The sequence below is a fragment of the Perissodus microlepis genome, chromosome 19, assembly GCF_051167445.1.
Source record: "Perissodus microlepis isolate ML-2025 ecotype Zambia chromosome 19, ASM5116744v1, whole genome shotgun sequence".
NCBI classification, from domain to species: Eukaryota; Metazoa; Chordata; class Actinopteri; order Cichliformes; family Cichlidae; genus Perissodus; species Perissodus microlepis.
In genome coordinates this window covers 25,632,058-25,647,026 of record NC_140479.1, presented here as the reverse complement: position 1 = coordinate 25,647,026, position 14,969 = coordinate 25,632,058, and the positions used below count along the sequence as shown (strand labels likewise).

At 39.0% G+C, this 14,969-nt stretch overlaps 2 protein-coding genes across 2 annotated transcripts; both read right to left on the bottom strand.

Moving 5' to 3' along the window:
- Window positions 1-1,527: 1,527 nt before the first annotated feature.
- Window positions 1,528-9,337, bottom strand: LOC146366120 (uncharacterized). The gene is made up of 9 exons (XM_084914515.1): window positions 9,083-9,337; window positions 7,823-7,996; window positions 7,509-7,647; window positions 7,306-7,394; window positions 6,844-6,907; window positions 4,382-4,470; window positions 4,149-4,261; window positions 3,909-4,065; window positions 1,528-3,557 (listed from the first exon to the last, which is right to left on the bottom strand). Exons 1-9 carry the CDS (start codon window positions 9,129-9,131, stop codon window positions 3,400-3,402), a joined length of 1,032 nt encoding a protein of 343 aa, XP_084770641.1. The 5' UTR covers window positions 9,132-9,337; the 3' UTR covers window positions 1,528-3,399.
- A 608-nt stretch (window positions 9,338-9,945) lies between these two features.
- On the bottom strand, window positions 9,946-14,002 carry cfap99 (cilia and flagella associated protein 99). Its single transcript, XM_084915721.1, has 15 exons — window positions 13,479-14,002; window positions 13,257-13,401; window positions 13,083-13,177; window positions 12,900-13,006; window positions 12,305-12,482; window positions 12,112-12,192; window positions 11,913-11,981; window positions 11,746-11,832; window positions 11,585-11,673; window positions 11,255-11,459; window positions 11,018-11,159; window positions 10,780-10,931; window positions 10,429-10,634; window positions 10,165-10,345; window positions 9,946-10,086 (listed from the first exon to the last, which is right to left on the bottom strand). Exons 1-15 carry the CDS (start codon window positions 13,716-13,718, stop codon window positions 10,021-10,023), a joined length of 2,043 nt encoding a protein of 680 aa, XP_084771847.1. The 5' UTR covers window positions 13,719-14,002; the 3' UTR covers window positions 9,946-10,020.
- Between the last annotated feature and the right edge of the window lie 967 nt (window positions 14,003-14,969).

Here is a 14,969-nt window from a genome sequence, read left to right as displayed (position 1 = left end):
AAGAGAGAGAGAACCATTCAAGTCATTTTGAGACAAACCAAACATATAAAATGTGCATAAATCGCATACGAACACATTTCAGTGTAATAAAACATGTTTATGGACAATACAATACTGTACATAAGGTTGGTTCTTTAAGACTGGCCTAAGTAAGAGTTTTACCCCGTCTGACGAGCTTAAAAAAGCTTTTGCTTTTGTTTAGTAAAAAAAATTATGTATAAAAACATTTACAATAAAATACCTAGTATTTTACTGTACCATTGCTTTTGTAAAATATCATTGTGTAGGTTTAACATAAATTGAGTATTTCCGTGGCACTGTTAATTTATGTCCTTTATAATTTTTCAATATAACTTTCATGTATTACAGTAATCAAAAGATTATCAGGCACTGCGCCACACTACACCACATTTTATCCAATACAAATGTATTAAATACTCCTGTATTCAGTCTACTTGGTGTATATACAGTATGATATGTAGCTTCCAGCTGTGTCTGTCTACATAGCTGTCACATTGTAAACATGAGATCCTGAGATTTGCCATTTTTTCACATTCTCCTGTTGAACTTTTGCATAATCTGGAAAGAACTGTTCATTGCTGGAAGACCAAATCAGTATTTCAGTTTTCTTATTTATTTAGTCTGGCAAATTTCCCCGTACCTACTGAACAGATAGCCCATGACAGAAATGTAGCTGGAGCAAATATCAACAATCTAGATAGCTAAATGAAATAGTGATTGATGTTCTTAATAACGCCTGTGCTTTCCCTGCTATGATTCATCAAAATGACTGCTGTGCGTAGGGCTGTGTTGTGCAGTAAATATAATTCATCCATCTATTTTCTTCACCAGCTATACCAGCTGACACCTGGCAAGAAGTAGTACATCCTGGACAGATCACCAGTCAGACAGCGAGGACACAAAGGGACAGACAAACCTATCATGTACATCTTTGGACTGTAGAAGGAAACCCACGGAGGCACAGACAGAATATCTAAACTCCAACACAGTGGTTGCAACTGTCATAACATTTCAAGGCAGAACACTGACACATATATACAGTATACAACCTGCAGCAGTGACCTGTTACAGATAAAACTAGCAAAAGAGGATTCAAGTGCCTGATTAATGTTGAGAATAGACTGTGGTAGTTCAAAAAATATTTCCATGACTAATTTCTAAAGAATTGATTGATTCATACTTCTGCGGCTTTAGGCATCCTCAGCATCAGCCTGAATCCCTGATGGAAGGTGTCAGGCTGTGGGGGGTTGTAACGGCCATCTGTTCTTCCTGAGGTGCACAGTTCTCTCCAACTGTGTATCTGGTGTTGCAGGAGTACTGCAGAATGATCTGGGGAGTGATCAGAACCCCGATGGTACAGCGCAGACATGTCAAACTAATTATTCATGTGAAAAAGCCCAGTAAATATATGAAAAAGAGGAGCAATTTCAACAGAACATGTCAATTTTCCTGAGAAAAAAAGATTTTCTGCTGTACTAAATGAAAGAAATCTGACAAGCACAACTCTTTGGGCTTAAACTACAAGAATTTAATCAGTAAAATTACAGAGAAAGTTCTGGTAGCTTCTTGCCAAGACTGTCTGTAATTACAGAACAGAAGCTTTTTTATTATTCTTGTAGAGCCATTGTAAAAAATAAAAATAAAAAAATAAAAAATAAATAAATAAAAAAAAGAGAGAGAGAGAGAGAGAGAATTTTCTATAGCAGATAACAGGAACTTTTCTGTCATTTAATTGTTTATTTATTACTTAACTACTTTTTTGTGGCATGAATGGCCATGGTGGGGGAGGACTTTATCAGTAGGAAAAGCTTTAAAACGTATTCAAATACATTTTAAAGTCAAAACATATGGCCTGCTTCAGAATGTCTGAAGCTGTCCAGTGAGCAGCAGAATTTTTGCTGGGTCAATTCTAGCCCTGGTGGTTAAGAGTGATCTAAAAGTGTCTAAAACCCTTGCACAGTGTGTTTAAAACAATATCTATCTATCTATCTATCTATCTATCTATCTATCTATCTATAAATAGCCTACACGTATTATACAACCAAGTCAAAATATGACCAAAAAATGAAACACTTTAGAGCTTTTAACTAATTTTACTTTCAAAGCTTTGTAGACAAGCGACGCATGTAATGTCAGCTGTGGTAATTATAAAGAGCTGGTTAAGACAGTGTTTGTATTTCTTAATTCTCTGCTTAGCAGAAGACAGTATAACACCACATTCACAGCATACAGGAGCAAGAATTGAACAATAATTAAAACATAGCCTAAATTACACTTTCTACACACTAATGGAGGGTATAATATCACCAGATTTACTTGAAGGCTGTTATAAAAGCACTACTCTTTGCTGCTGGCAGGCCATTGTACTGTCACTGTTTGTCTTTAATAAAATACACTACAGTTTTGTGTTGTATGTTGCTGAAAGGCAGTTGTTATTACACATTCTGTTCTGATATTAATTACATTGTTTTTCTTGGTTAAATTAGCCAGTGTCTTTCAAAATGTTTTGAAATCTGTGAAATGTGAGTCTTTCTTGAGTTTTAAAGTTGTTTATAAAAAGTTTATATATTTACATATATATATTATTTGAATTAATTACACATATAGTGCATGCAGCCAATCAAAAGTTTTGAATATGGAGAATCAGTACTTGTTAAAAAGACATATCACCAAAAGATTTTTTCCTCCAGTAAATAAATTAATATGAGGACACTAATGATAACAGGTGCTATTACTTACAACCTATTAATGGTCATTCGAAATAAATTACTTTATACTGTCCCAGCATATTAGGACAAATTATCAAGACAATATAGATTTTTTTTTTCATTTATTTTAAAGCTAGTCCACAATATAACATAGCATTTGAAAAGGGTTAGAAATCAGAATATTTTATTTTCTTCTAAAACATATAAATATAACCTTAAAAAGCAGTTAAAAACCTTTAAGCAAAAGTATCTAAAAAGCAATATAATTAAATTAAATTTAAAAAAAAAAGTATCATCCACAGTTTACACGTAATCACTGAGACAACAGATGTTAATGTAAGTGTACTGACACAGGAATGCAAAGTAAATCAATTACCTTGTTTAAAAAAAAGTGCTTTTCATAAGTGAAAAAGGCTGTCACCAAGCAGAGGGATGTATGTTGTTTTCGTCGTTCCAGCGTACCTCTCATAATCGAATAACCTCACTTACACAAGGAATGTTTTTCTCTGAGTGGAACGATTGCAACAGGAAGAATTCACCAAAGAATCAACCTCCACTGGCCAGTGATTCATTGCAATTGACAGGCTGGTGGTTTGACAAGGTGTAGTCTCTAGAGGGGAAGGAGGGAGTTTTATCAGTGTTTCAGTGTCTCTTCTTGTATCTTAGTGCTTCACCAGCCCGCATATACAGGTTCTGCGTCACAGGGCAGGCCATAGTATCGTCCTTGAGGTCGCTCTTTTCGTAACAGTGGAGCCCGGGCTACTGTCAGCTCTCCGTCAGTTTCTCTTCGTCGACGTAAAAGCATTAAAATGATAAAGAGTAAGGCCACTGGAATAAAAAACACACAGACATATATGATAGAGACACGCACGTCATTACAGGCATACATAGAGTGCTTTAGCATGTGACCATGACTCCTAATTCAATTCATTATATCTTATAGCCATAAGAATTGAGCTTGAATTAACATGGCTCATTTACAGTTATTATATATATCAATAAACAGGACTATAACTGAGTCAAGTTACTGAAAATGCAGTTTGTTTCATCACTTTTTCCTTTTTTCACTTCATTTGAATGTGAATTTTACAGAAAACAGGCAACTTTATGACCCATTACAATACCAGACACAAAAAATAAATAAATCGCTTGGATCAAACAATCGTTAGTATTACTCACCCCCTCCTCCGATAACTAACAAAGCAATAGTGACAGGAGCCAGTTCACAAGTGTCCCCTGCTTTGCGGAAGAAAGTCTCCATGCAGTAGCCCGGAGCCAAGCTGCCCTCTGGACAAAAGGCATCACTTGGACACTGAATGGGGTTCACGTCGGGACTCTGAGAGAATAACATGCTCTGTCGCTAAATATCTTTTAAATGCACACGCATGTATTTCATCGGAGAGAGTGTGGTGCACTCACAGGGCAGTAGTGATTCTCTGGGCAGATATCACAGCTTTCCTGGCCCCAGTGGATCTGAAAATAACCACTGCTGCAGATTTGACACGTATTCTGACGGGCGGCCTTGTACATACCTGTTCAAAAATCACACATCACTGGGATGGAAAGCAATTCTTATCTTTCTCTATTGCAAACCACAGCAAACACTCACACAAATGACTAAGTGACAGCCCATTTAAGATACTCTAGTTTACCTGGCCGACATGGAGAGCAGTCCTTAGCGGCAGTCTGCAGAGCTTCTGTTCCTCCAGGACACATCTGGCACTGAGTACAACCCGATGAGCTGTCAGGAAAAAAACCCCAAAACATTTATAGCTGTAAAATACATGTGAACACTTTGGATCAGGTCTACTGATCAAAGATCCTACTAATAATATGAATGGTTGTTGTCAATAGTTAACAGTTAGATCAGTGGATAAAAGAGTGACTACTGGAGAAATGTTTTGTAACTTGGTGGTGGCAGGAGGTAATTCATCAAACTAAAAAAATAAAGAGAGGCCAAGTCCCAAACACTATTTTTAGCATCTGTAAATAACATATGGAGTCGTGGCTGTGAGACATCACTTCCTATCATGGCAGCAGCCCAGGAACCTGCTGGCAGACGCTGGCAGTGAGGAGATAGGCTTTCAGGCTTGGCTGGCAAGTATGGACAGACTAAAAAGGAATATCGCTTTTATTAGTGCAGAAGCAAACTTGCAATCAGCCCTAGGAAGTGCTTTCAGCAGGCAAAGAGGTCACCAGACTCTCACAATGAAGCCTTGAAGCTCTGCCAATGGAGAAGTTGCTTAATATGACTATGAGTGTTTAATGACTGTCAGTTTCTAAATGGTAAAAAATAAATCCACAGATCCACAGAAGGAGCTAATATTGCTGCTCTTTTACACCCACAGTTTAGCTGTGATTAAGAATCTTGCAAGACACCTCCCTGTGAAGGTTATTTGGGACACGTCATCTAGACCACGTGAGCCTACATATCCTATCTAGTCTGGAAATTCTCAAAAATAACCTGGGAAAATCCAAAGGAGTATTAGCCCCCTGTAACCATATTTCAAACTGTAATGGAGTGATAATGCATTTTTGTCATGAATCAAAACTACATTCATTTCAATAGGGGTCACATAAACCACTTAAACAGGGCTGTGCATGCCATTCGTGACTTTGTGCCAGCTGCAGATTACTCAAAGCAGACACTGTGTAGCTAGTCCTGTGTGTGTCTGTGCATGTGGGTGTGTTTCTGTGGCGTGCAACTGTGCAGGCAACTCAGAACCATGAGATGAAAGCATGTGATGCTCAGTTTGGTGGTTAGATAAGTTATTTTCCAAACACTGAGTTCTGCTCAGTTACAGGGCAACAACAACAAAACAGAAAAATGGACACACAAACAGAAATGCAGTCCCAGCAGGGTATGGGCTCAAAATGTGGTCATAAATATTTTGTACTTGTAAAAAAGATTTGTATGTGTAAAAAAGATTTGTGTGTGCGTAAAAAAGAATTTGTATGTGTAAAAAGAATTTGTATGTGTGTAAAAAAGATTTGTATGCGTAAAAAAGATTTGTGTGTGGTAATACAGTTTGAAGCGGGAGGATCTCTATATAAATATCCGATAGCAGCTAGGTCCCCTAACTTTCAGCAGCTGTTGAAAGGATAAAGTTGTGCTATATCAGTGGTTAGAAATACCATTATTACTTTAGGATTAGTTTAACACAAAGTCAGGGCTGACCCGGGACCATTGCTGTGAGTCACAGTGCGCAGCATAAAAGTCCTTTCACATCGGACGCAGGATGTGCTGCTAATGCTAACTGCTAACTAAAAGCAAAGGATCCAGAATTTGTTGCGCTGGCTGCTGGGCTCTGTGGGTTTTTGCAGCAGCTCTACCTGTACTAGATGCACCTGCTCCTTGTCTTTTCTATCTCTGACTTTATGTCCACTACAAGTTTCTGGTTTTTTTGCTGGTTCTTCAAATGTTCAATAAAAACATGTATGCTAATTCATAACGAAGAAAGCTTTGTAATGAAGACTGTCATTTCCAAAACACTGCCCGCCCCCACCCCGCGGTCCGCAGCGCTGTTGAAAAGGCTGTGGAAGTCCCTATATTAAACACGTAGACCTGTGACACAAAAATCACCAAACTCGGACGACCACAGACTGTTTTCCTTCGTGGTGATGAAGGAAAACGCTGGGTTGGCATGTAAAAGGGCATTTATTCCCTTCAAAGACCTGCAGTTCAAAAAAAGCGCCCCTCCGACAGCCAAACCCATCTGTTCTCTGATTGGATTGTTACATTTGTGATTGACATGACATTGACCAATCAGATGAAAGGAAGAAAAATGGGGTCAAAATTCGTACTTGTAACTTGCAGGGTTTTTTTTGGGCTAAGTCCACACGCAAATCTTTTTTACGCACACACAAATTCTTTTTACACATACAAATCTTTTTTACGCACACACAAATCTTTTTTTACACATACAAATCTTTTTTTACACATACAAATCTTTTTTACGCACACACAAATCTTTTTTACACATACAAATCTTTTTTACGCACACACAAATTCTTTTTACACATACAAATCTTTTTTACAAGTACAAAATATTTATGACCACATTTTGAGCCCATACATTTTGAGCCCATACTGCAGCAATCAGGTCCAACTTACTTGCAAAAACGTCCTTGTGCACATGGTTTACATGAAGTAGAATTACCCTGCGATGAAAAGAAACCTAAAAACCGAACAGAAATATACATAATTTGTGGTTTTATGTTAGAGATATCATCATATACTAATGTAGGCATATCTATAGACTTTAAGGGGACCTGTTCAAATTTCCTGAGATAACCATAATACAGATATCACCTCAGAGTGACATCATACGGAAAAGCTACCGAGCAAATGTTTAGAGGAGTCTGAAGCCTGAACCTTAAGCTATTATTTGAAACCACATCCACTAAGAGGATCCATTGTTTTGTAACAGAAAATAATGAAAAGCATAAAGCGTGCCTTTCTCTTTAAGTTGTGTGTATTTTATAGCAATATTTTACATTTAAAGCATATGTATGGGAATCAACACTCTCTGTTTTCTGATATAGAAAACAATGAGTGACTGCTAGATAAACAAACCTGGTGAGCAACTTGTGCAAGAGTCTTCACCAGTGTTATTGTTGAAGGACCCAGGACGGCAAGGGCGACATAATGGACTTCCAGTGAAACTGAAGTGGATACAGCATATGAAAAAATTATTAGTGATGTAAACTCTGGATTTCTATTTAAAAAGAGAGAAAAAAAGTGAAGTTTGAATTTGCTGGAGCAAAATTAGTCTTTACTTGGTGTAGAAGCCCCGGCTGCAAGGTAGACACTGCTGCTGTCCAGCTAGTGGCTGATAAAATCCTCTGGTGCATGGCAGGCACGCGCCAGGAAATACACACCGCCCTGAGCCAGGACAGCACGTGCACAGAAGGGTGTCTGGGGGATTGACAAAAAGTTGATTTTACTCTTCATTTTTGCTGCTTTAATATCATACAGCTTATTTTAATATCAACAAAAGCAAAGCCAGGTACTTAACAGAAAGGACATTAAATATAGCATATTTATAAATATCATAAAATAAAGACATGGCAGATGATAGTCACTGACTCACTGTTGTCGTACTGTGACCCCGGTGCACATGGCTCACAAGCAGAAAGGTTAAAAGTGAAGCAGCCTGAGGTGGTGCTGCTGAAAATCACGGGTGTCGGAGTCAGACTGGTCACATTTTCGATCAGAGTGGTATCTGTCACAGCAGGAGTAAGTGTGGTCTGGCTCACCACTAAGCCTGAGAAGGAAGGACACAATGGTATATATGCGGTCAGCTGTCTTAAAAAGGTTCAAAAGTACCTAAATGTAGTGAAAAGGTTATGGCTCGAGTGCATAAAAGCAAAAATATGTGGTATAATCACTAATAATTAATACAAACAGTGTAAGCAAACATTTTGGGGGACCCTCCTGCATACCTTTTCTTTTAATGTTTTCGTTTATTTATTAGTATTGCAAATAATAACCATGATTTTAACTCCTGTCTCCCTGCATCTCTCCATGATTCAGTCTCCTGCTTTGAAATGTTGCTGTGGACTGAGGTTGAACCCTCACGTCCCTCCTCCCTAGACACGCACTGAGCTAGGACACAGCATCAGGGACACAACAGAAGTATGAAAAATAAATGTTAGCAAGTGGATGAGTGACCTGAGAGCCAACCTTGCTGCATTGCCTTTATTAAAAGAGGAAGAACTTCTTCAATCAACTATAGCTGAATGATTTTACAAAAAGTTTTCCCAACAGGGAAAGAAAGAAAAAAAGGTGGCTGCAAAAGGTATAGGGACTTCAGCAAAACAGAGCCCATATTGTGGTAGTAATCACATAAGCCTTGCGCTTAACTGCTTTCTTGAATAGGAGCCATCCTCCTCATGAAATGCAATTATTCAGAAAGGGGTCATATGATTTCTCAGCTCCAGTCTCCTCTGGGTTGGCAGCAGTTCTCTCCCAAATAGATGTGCTTCTTGAATTACAAGTCAGGGAGTTTGTAAAAACGGATAAAATTATATTAACAGAAATACAAAAGCAATAAGTACCACGGAAATACAGTGAGCCAGTGTATTAATTTCATTATGGTGTCCTGGTGCAAAGAAAAGTGTGTGTAATAAAGTTTTGCTTTGAACAAAGTCCAAATTACATGATGCAACAACATAAGAACTGATTCTACTGTTTCTATACTTTCAATAACAAACCATCGGCACTTTTCAGTAGTGAATTAACCTAAGGTGACTTCATGCTTTTTTTCATACTATATAGTAAATCTCTGTTTTAGACCCTTGGTTTATAGGATTACCGCCGTTTCGTTAACGGTACAAGCCACTCCACTTACCTATGAAACAAGCGGCGGCGATCGCAGCCAGAACTCCCCGACAGTCCATGCTCCAGATTACCGACTGCAGCCACCAAACAATGCTTGTCTACAGCATCTCATCCCTGAAATGTGGCAGCGTTTCCTTTGTTTTCATAGAGTACGCTGTCAGGGGAATCAGCCCACTCATCAGTGTCATATGACAAAAAGGCATCATGTGATTTTGGTTTAGAGGGAAAAAACCGAGAGAAATGGGCTCAATTCAAGACAGATCTGGTGTAGTTACAAGGAACAACCAACAGGGACACCACCGCCTTATTAAAACATAATGCATTAGGCTCAGAGTTGCTCCCGGTCTGCAGGTGAAGCGATTCAAACTAGGTCCAAGCAGTAATACGAATTTATCATGAAAATTACTTAATGAATTTTTACCAAAAAAATAAAAAATAAAAAATCATATCATTAATATACTTTATGTTGCTTTGTGCTAAATATAGAATATCACAGAGAAATGTTATTGTATATTGTTCAATTCTTGTGTCTATGCTTGCAGTAGTTCTCTTTTTTGTTGTTGTAGATATTCCCAAAAGATATGATACTTGACTCTTGGAATTTATTTAGTACAGTAAATTGGTAGCAAGACACAGAAAGACACAGAAAGTCACAGAAAACAGTATTGTTTAGGGGAAGGGAAACATTCCTCATCAGTCACGGTTGAAGGCTCGCTTCCTTTTTTCATGTTACGTACAGACGTGAGTTTCGATAACTTTGGCAGTAATTGAAACAAAAAATTTAAAAAAAAGTCGTAATATCTACTCGACTGTTGCAGAAAACCAAGCAGCGATCAACATCAGTACATAAGTACAACTTCAAATGACTGCACATGTTATCCACACATGTTTTATTAAATTAAACAGTCATAAGATTGCAGTGCCTGATAAACACATTTATAGCTTGAGTCAAGAAAAATTCTCTACAAGGCGCGTCAAGCTCTGCTCCAGCTCCTCCCAGCTTTTCACACTCGCCTGGCAAAAGAGGAAAGGAGTTATGGATACGTTTTATTTCTTCTTTCATTTCTTCTTTGTTGTGGACTTTACACTCACCTGGCTGTGTGTCCCTGTGTGTCCTCCTGTCTGTTCAGGGGCTTTGACCTTGCTTTCAGTTTGCTTGAGCTTTTGACGTTCTTGCTTTTTCTCTTCAAGCATCTTCTTCAGAGCTAAAACCGTCTCATCCTGAGCCACCACCTGCTGAATGAATTCCTTCTCGGCTTTCCTCTCCTCTTTCCTGCCACATGCCAAAACTAGCATCAATACATGCACATGTGCACATTTCTGAGTTTGAATATTTTTGTTTGCCACTTTCCTGACCTGATGGCCGTAGCTTGTGCCAGGACGCTGCTGTGGAAGTTGATGGCATCCAGCTTCTCCATCAGCTGCTGCTTCTGTTTCTGCTTCTCCTCCAGGATGAGCTTCCGTTTCTCCTCCTGCTCTGCTTGCTGCTTGTTCTTCAGATGGGCCAGTCGCTCCTTCGTCTCATACAGCGACATTTCTCCCAGCAGCTCATGGCCTACAGTCTGACATGGGATTAGATAACTGTGACACAGAGATCGATAACAGCATCTCAGTATAAGATACAGCACTGTGCAAAAGTCTTGATCCACATTGAAACCACTTTTTTTTTTTTTTTTTTGCATAGTACTGCAGCTTTCCTTCACTTACGTCTGTGTCATCAAATTTCTTGAATTTCACGCGAGGAAGCGACTCAATGCAGTGAATTTCTCGGATGACTTCAAATTTGCGGCTCATCTCTGCCTCTGCTTCCTCCAGTGCTTGACGAAGCAGCTCCTGGTTCTGTTCGGAGACTTGTTTCACTGTGAAATTTGTCATGACATTGATGTGAACAGCAAAAAGAAACACGTGAAATGCCCCGTTTGACAAGCTGCTTGAGGAGGCGCACCTATGATTTGCTTCAGCTTCTGTAACTTCTCTTTAGCTGCCTTTGAATTCTTGTGGCCATCTGCCACTTGTTGCACCAGATCCTTTATTTCCTTTTCCTCTTGCAACCTTTTCTCAGCATATCTTTGCATCAGCTGAGCGGTCTAGAAAAAGCAAACAAGCCATAAAGAAGATGACAACAAGTTTAATCCTCTGTGAATTCCTTTTATTTATTAGTTGCCACTTGGTTTTTACCTACCTCTTCTTTCTTCAGCTGCGCAGCCTTCTGATTGCGATCCATTATACGTTTACGGGCCAGAGCTGCCTCCTGTTCACTGATGCATGCCTCCAGGTGTCGGCGCTCAATCTTGGGCAACTGCTCCTGAAGGTCCTTCTCACGCATCTCCTTTTGCCACTGCAGTAAAGATGAAGGATCGCGCTCCCCTTGCACCAGCCGCTCAATTCTGCATTAAAAACAGACGCACAAAGGACTCAACTTTTCATGTGTTTGATTTGCACTTCATCCTCGTGAAGCACTATGCAGACACCTTGGAAAAGGTCAAAGTAGCAGGTAAAAGCTGTGCTGTACCTTTGGACCTCCTCCTCCACCCAACGCTTATACAGTGCCTCCTTCCTTAGAATAGCTGCATTGTTGAGTTTGATCGGATAGCTGACAGCCTGTAAAAAATACACACATGACAGCAGATATTACACCAACATTAGGAAACAGGCAGAGTACTTAGGTCTTACCTTATTACTGGAAGGAGCTCCACGGGAATGAAAGGAATTAGGCTTGAGCCTTGAATCCAAGTCTTCCTCAATCTTGGACATCACTCTCTGTGGAACAAGTATGAGATGGTGTTGAAGCCAACAGAATACAAGCCCACCCTCACACACACAGACACACACATACACACCTTTGTGTGCTCAGACTTCTGTGGATTTCCACATCTGAACTGTTTGATATTCGCTTCATACAGAAGCTCCTTTGGTGGAAAACAGATAAGCGAACATTTTAATGGCAGTATATGTAATTGAATTTAAAAATATAAAAAATTTGGATAATATCTACTATTATTGAACTTAAATATGCCAGCTGTCGTAGATTCATCGTACCTGAGCCTTTTGATGGTTCTTCTGTTTATTCTCCTCGATTATCTGCTTCTCCTTTGGAGCCTTGTAGGTGCTGCTTGGTACCTGCATGACAAACAAGAGTGACACACCAACCAGTTTGCAGCTTACATTCTCTTTAAGGATTGAGGACATGAAAAGTTCTCAAAGTAAAGGACTTTATGTAACTGATACTGACTGGTTTGCATTTCTTCTGCTGTGGGATGAGCTCGGGCATGGGTAGAGGCCGTGGTTTAGGTTCGGTGAGGGCGAACTCCTGGGGCTCAGTGGTTTTGGTTGCAGCTTTCTTGAGCAGATTCCCTTGAGAGATCTTGACTGCAAGCTGGTCCATGAGAATATCTATCTCAGGGCGCCACCTAAAGGACACACACGCAAACATTTGGGTTGTCTGAATTTGAAATGCTCTGCTCACAAAACGACCTCCACTGGAATACTTGTGCACATTTCTGACCAGACTGTGAGGAAACAGACTCAATGATCAATGGCATGAGCACCCCTTGGTGCCCTATTCTCTTGCATGTTCACACTGAGCCTATGTGACAGGAATGAAAGAGTCTACAGACAATGTGCCGAACTTCATATGACTTCAGCGTCAAATCAATCACTGAATGCAGCCCTCAAAGGATTAAACATTTTGTTTGCTACTGACTGCTGTCATGTCTTTTTGTTGTCAGTGAATTACACAATGTGTAGATTTAAGTTTTCCCTTCATTTTTTGAGTTATTATAGTGTTATTACCTAAGTAGTATTTTTGTTTATCATGCTTTTCTCACCTGAGTAGAGGCCCAATCCACTGTTTCTCCACAAAGGCAGCATCATAGATGTTGTTCCACTCATCCTGTATCCACATGGTGAGGTTTGAGAAGAAGAAACCTAAAAACTAATTTTAAAAAGTGCAACATAAGAAAGCTGCTGATTAATTTCCCTCTTCTGCACCCAGAATTTGTGTTTCTTACCATGTGCATTTTCTTGATGTCCAGAGATTTAACAATGCTGCTAAAACACTGAAGCCCGAGGTCATCAAGAAGAAATGTGGCCAGGTAACAGATAACTGGGGAGCAAGACGATCATTAAAACATGTCAGTTCTTTTATTCAGGCTGAAATCAGGAGTAGCAATGAAGTTACTCACCAACAAACTGGCTACGTTCACCTCTGGACACTGATTTTACGTGCTGGCCAAAGAAGGCATTGATGACTACATCCAGCAGCTTCTTTTGCTCAACACATCCGGAAACAACATCAAGAATGAACTTCCTCTGCAGCATGTCCATGTCCTGCGACAAAACAAGAAATACAGGCTAATCAGAAGCAGGCCTATGCATCCACTCACATTGATCTGAGTCTGACATACCTGCAGATCCTTCATAGCATCTTCTGTGAAGTCATCCAAACACTGTCTGCTAGCTCTAAACTTGTCGAGGAGCTGAACAGCTTCCTTCACAAGTGATGCATAGTTTGATGCCATCTTAAATTCACTAGAAAAGCCCACAAATAAACTGTTTATATAAGCAAAGCTCACGCACTGAGAGATGAGAGAACAAACAGTTCTCCCTGGGATAGACAAGCCAACCGGGCTGCTAATGAAAGACATCAATTCACAAAAAATATTTGCCGTCTTCGACTCATAGACGGTCTCCAGCCATCGCTGTGTTGCGTCGTTGCTTAGCAACAAAAAACAGGCGTAAACAGAAATACGTCCCAGCTCGAAATGTTAAACGAGGAATGCTTTAGCAGAAAAAAAAATAATTATTTAGATTCAAAAGAGGCGTTTTATTATCGTTCAGTTTAACATATTAAATATTTCACAGTTTTAATCCGTACAGATTAACAGAGTGCCATCCTCATCCTTTGTTGGCGTCCATAACAATAATAATGACGTAGCGTGTTGTGACGTCTTGCCGGGGCTGTGCTGGTCCTCTGCTGCCTTCAAGTGCTTTTGGAAATTCTACAATTCACAGTGAACCGAATGAAAGTTGTTGGCTGTGCTTTAAAAAATGATGGTTTTACAAAAAAATTTGTTTCCTAGCTTACCAGGGGTTTTACGTTGTTGATATATGAGGGACAAAAGCTAATTACTGGGTAAATCACATGCAAACTGGGTTTTTATTCTCAGAATCGAGCATCTGATTTCCTGGTTTAACCTGATCATCATAATCATATTTCTTAACTGGATTGAAAACAAAGTCATTTGTTGAATTTAAATTAGGAAATACCAATATAAATCTATATGTGATGTATTAGAAAACAGAAAGTTGAAATGACTCCAAAATAGCTTCTGGACAAACACACACTGCTGATGGTAATCATGTAATACAGGCGAAAGCTAAGGAATAACCTGGAAGTGTATTTTGATGAAAATTGTTTTCTCCACTGATATTTTCTCTCTAATCTCTTTTACAAATCTAAAAAATGTGCTTAATTTGCTGCTCCTCATTTGGATGGTCTTTACTGCAAAGAATGGCATCTGTACACATCCTAAATCATACATTTATTTGACGAAATTTCCCCGTATTTGCCTGACATTTGATTTTAAAGTTAAAATTAAACAACATTGGGCTACTGTATTGTTTTTCTCACACAATTGAGTTATAAAAACTTAAAACCTCCACTACTCATATTTAAATCTATGCATACACTATTAATACAATCTAGATAAGGGGGGGGGTCAAACCTAATTTCATCTCAAGTGGGCTGGGCCAGCGAAGCTATTGCATAACATTTTAAGAAGATAAAAATGTTAAATAAAATGTTAAATAAATCAGTTTTTTGTGATTTATTGAATATACTGTTACAATTTACAGATTGCAGATGATGATTATGAGTTTTTGTAAGCCAAAAAAAT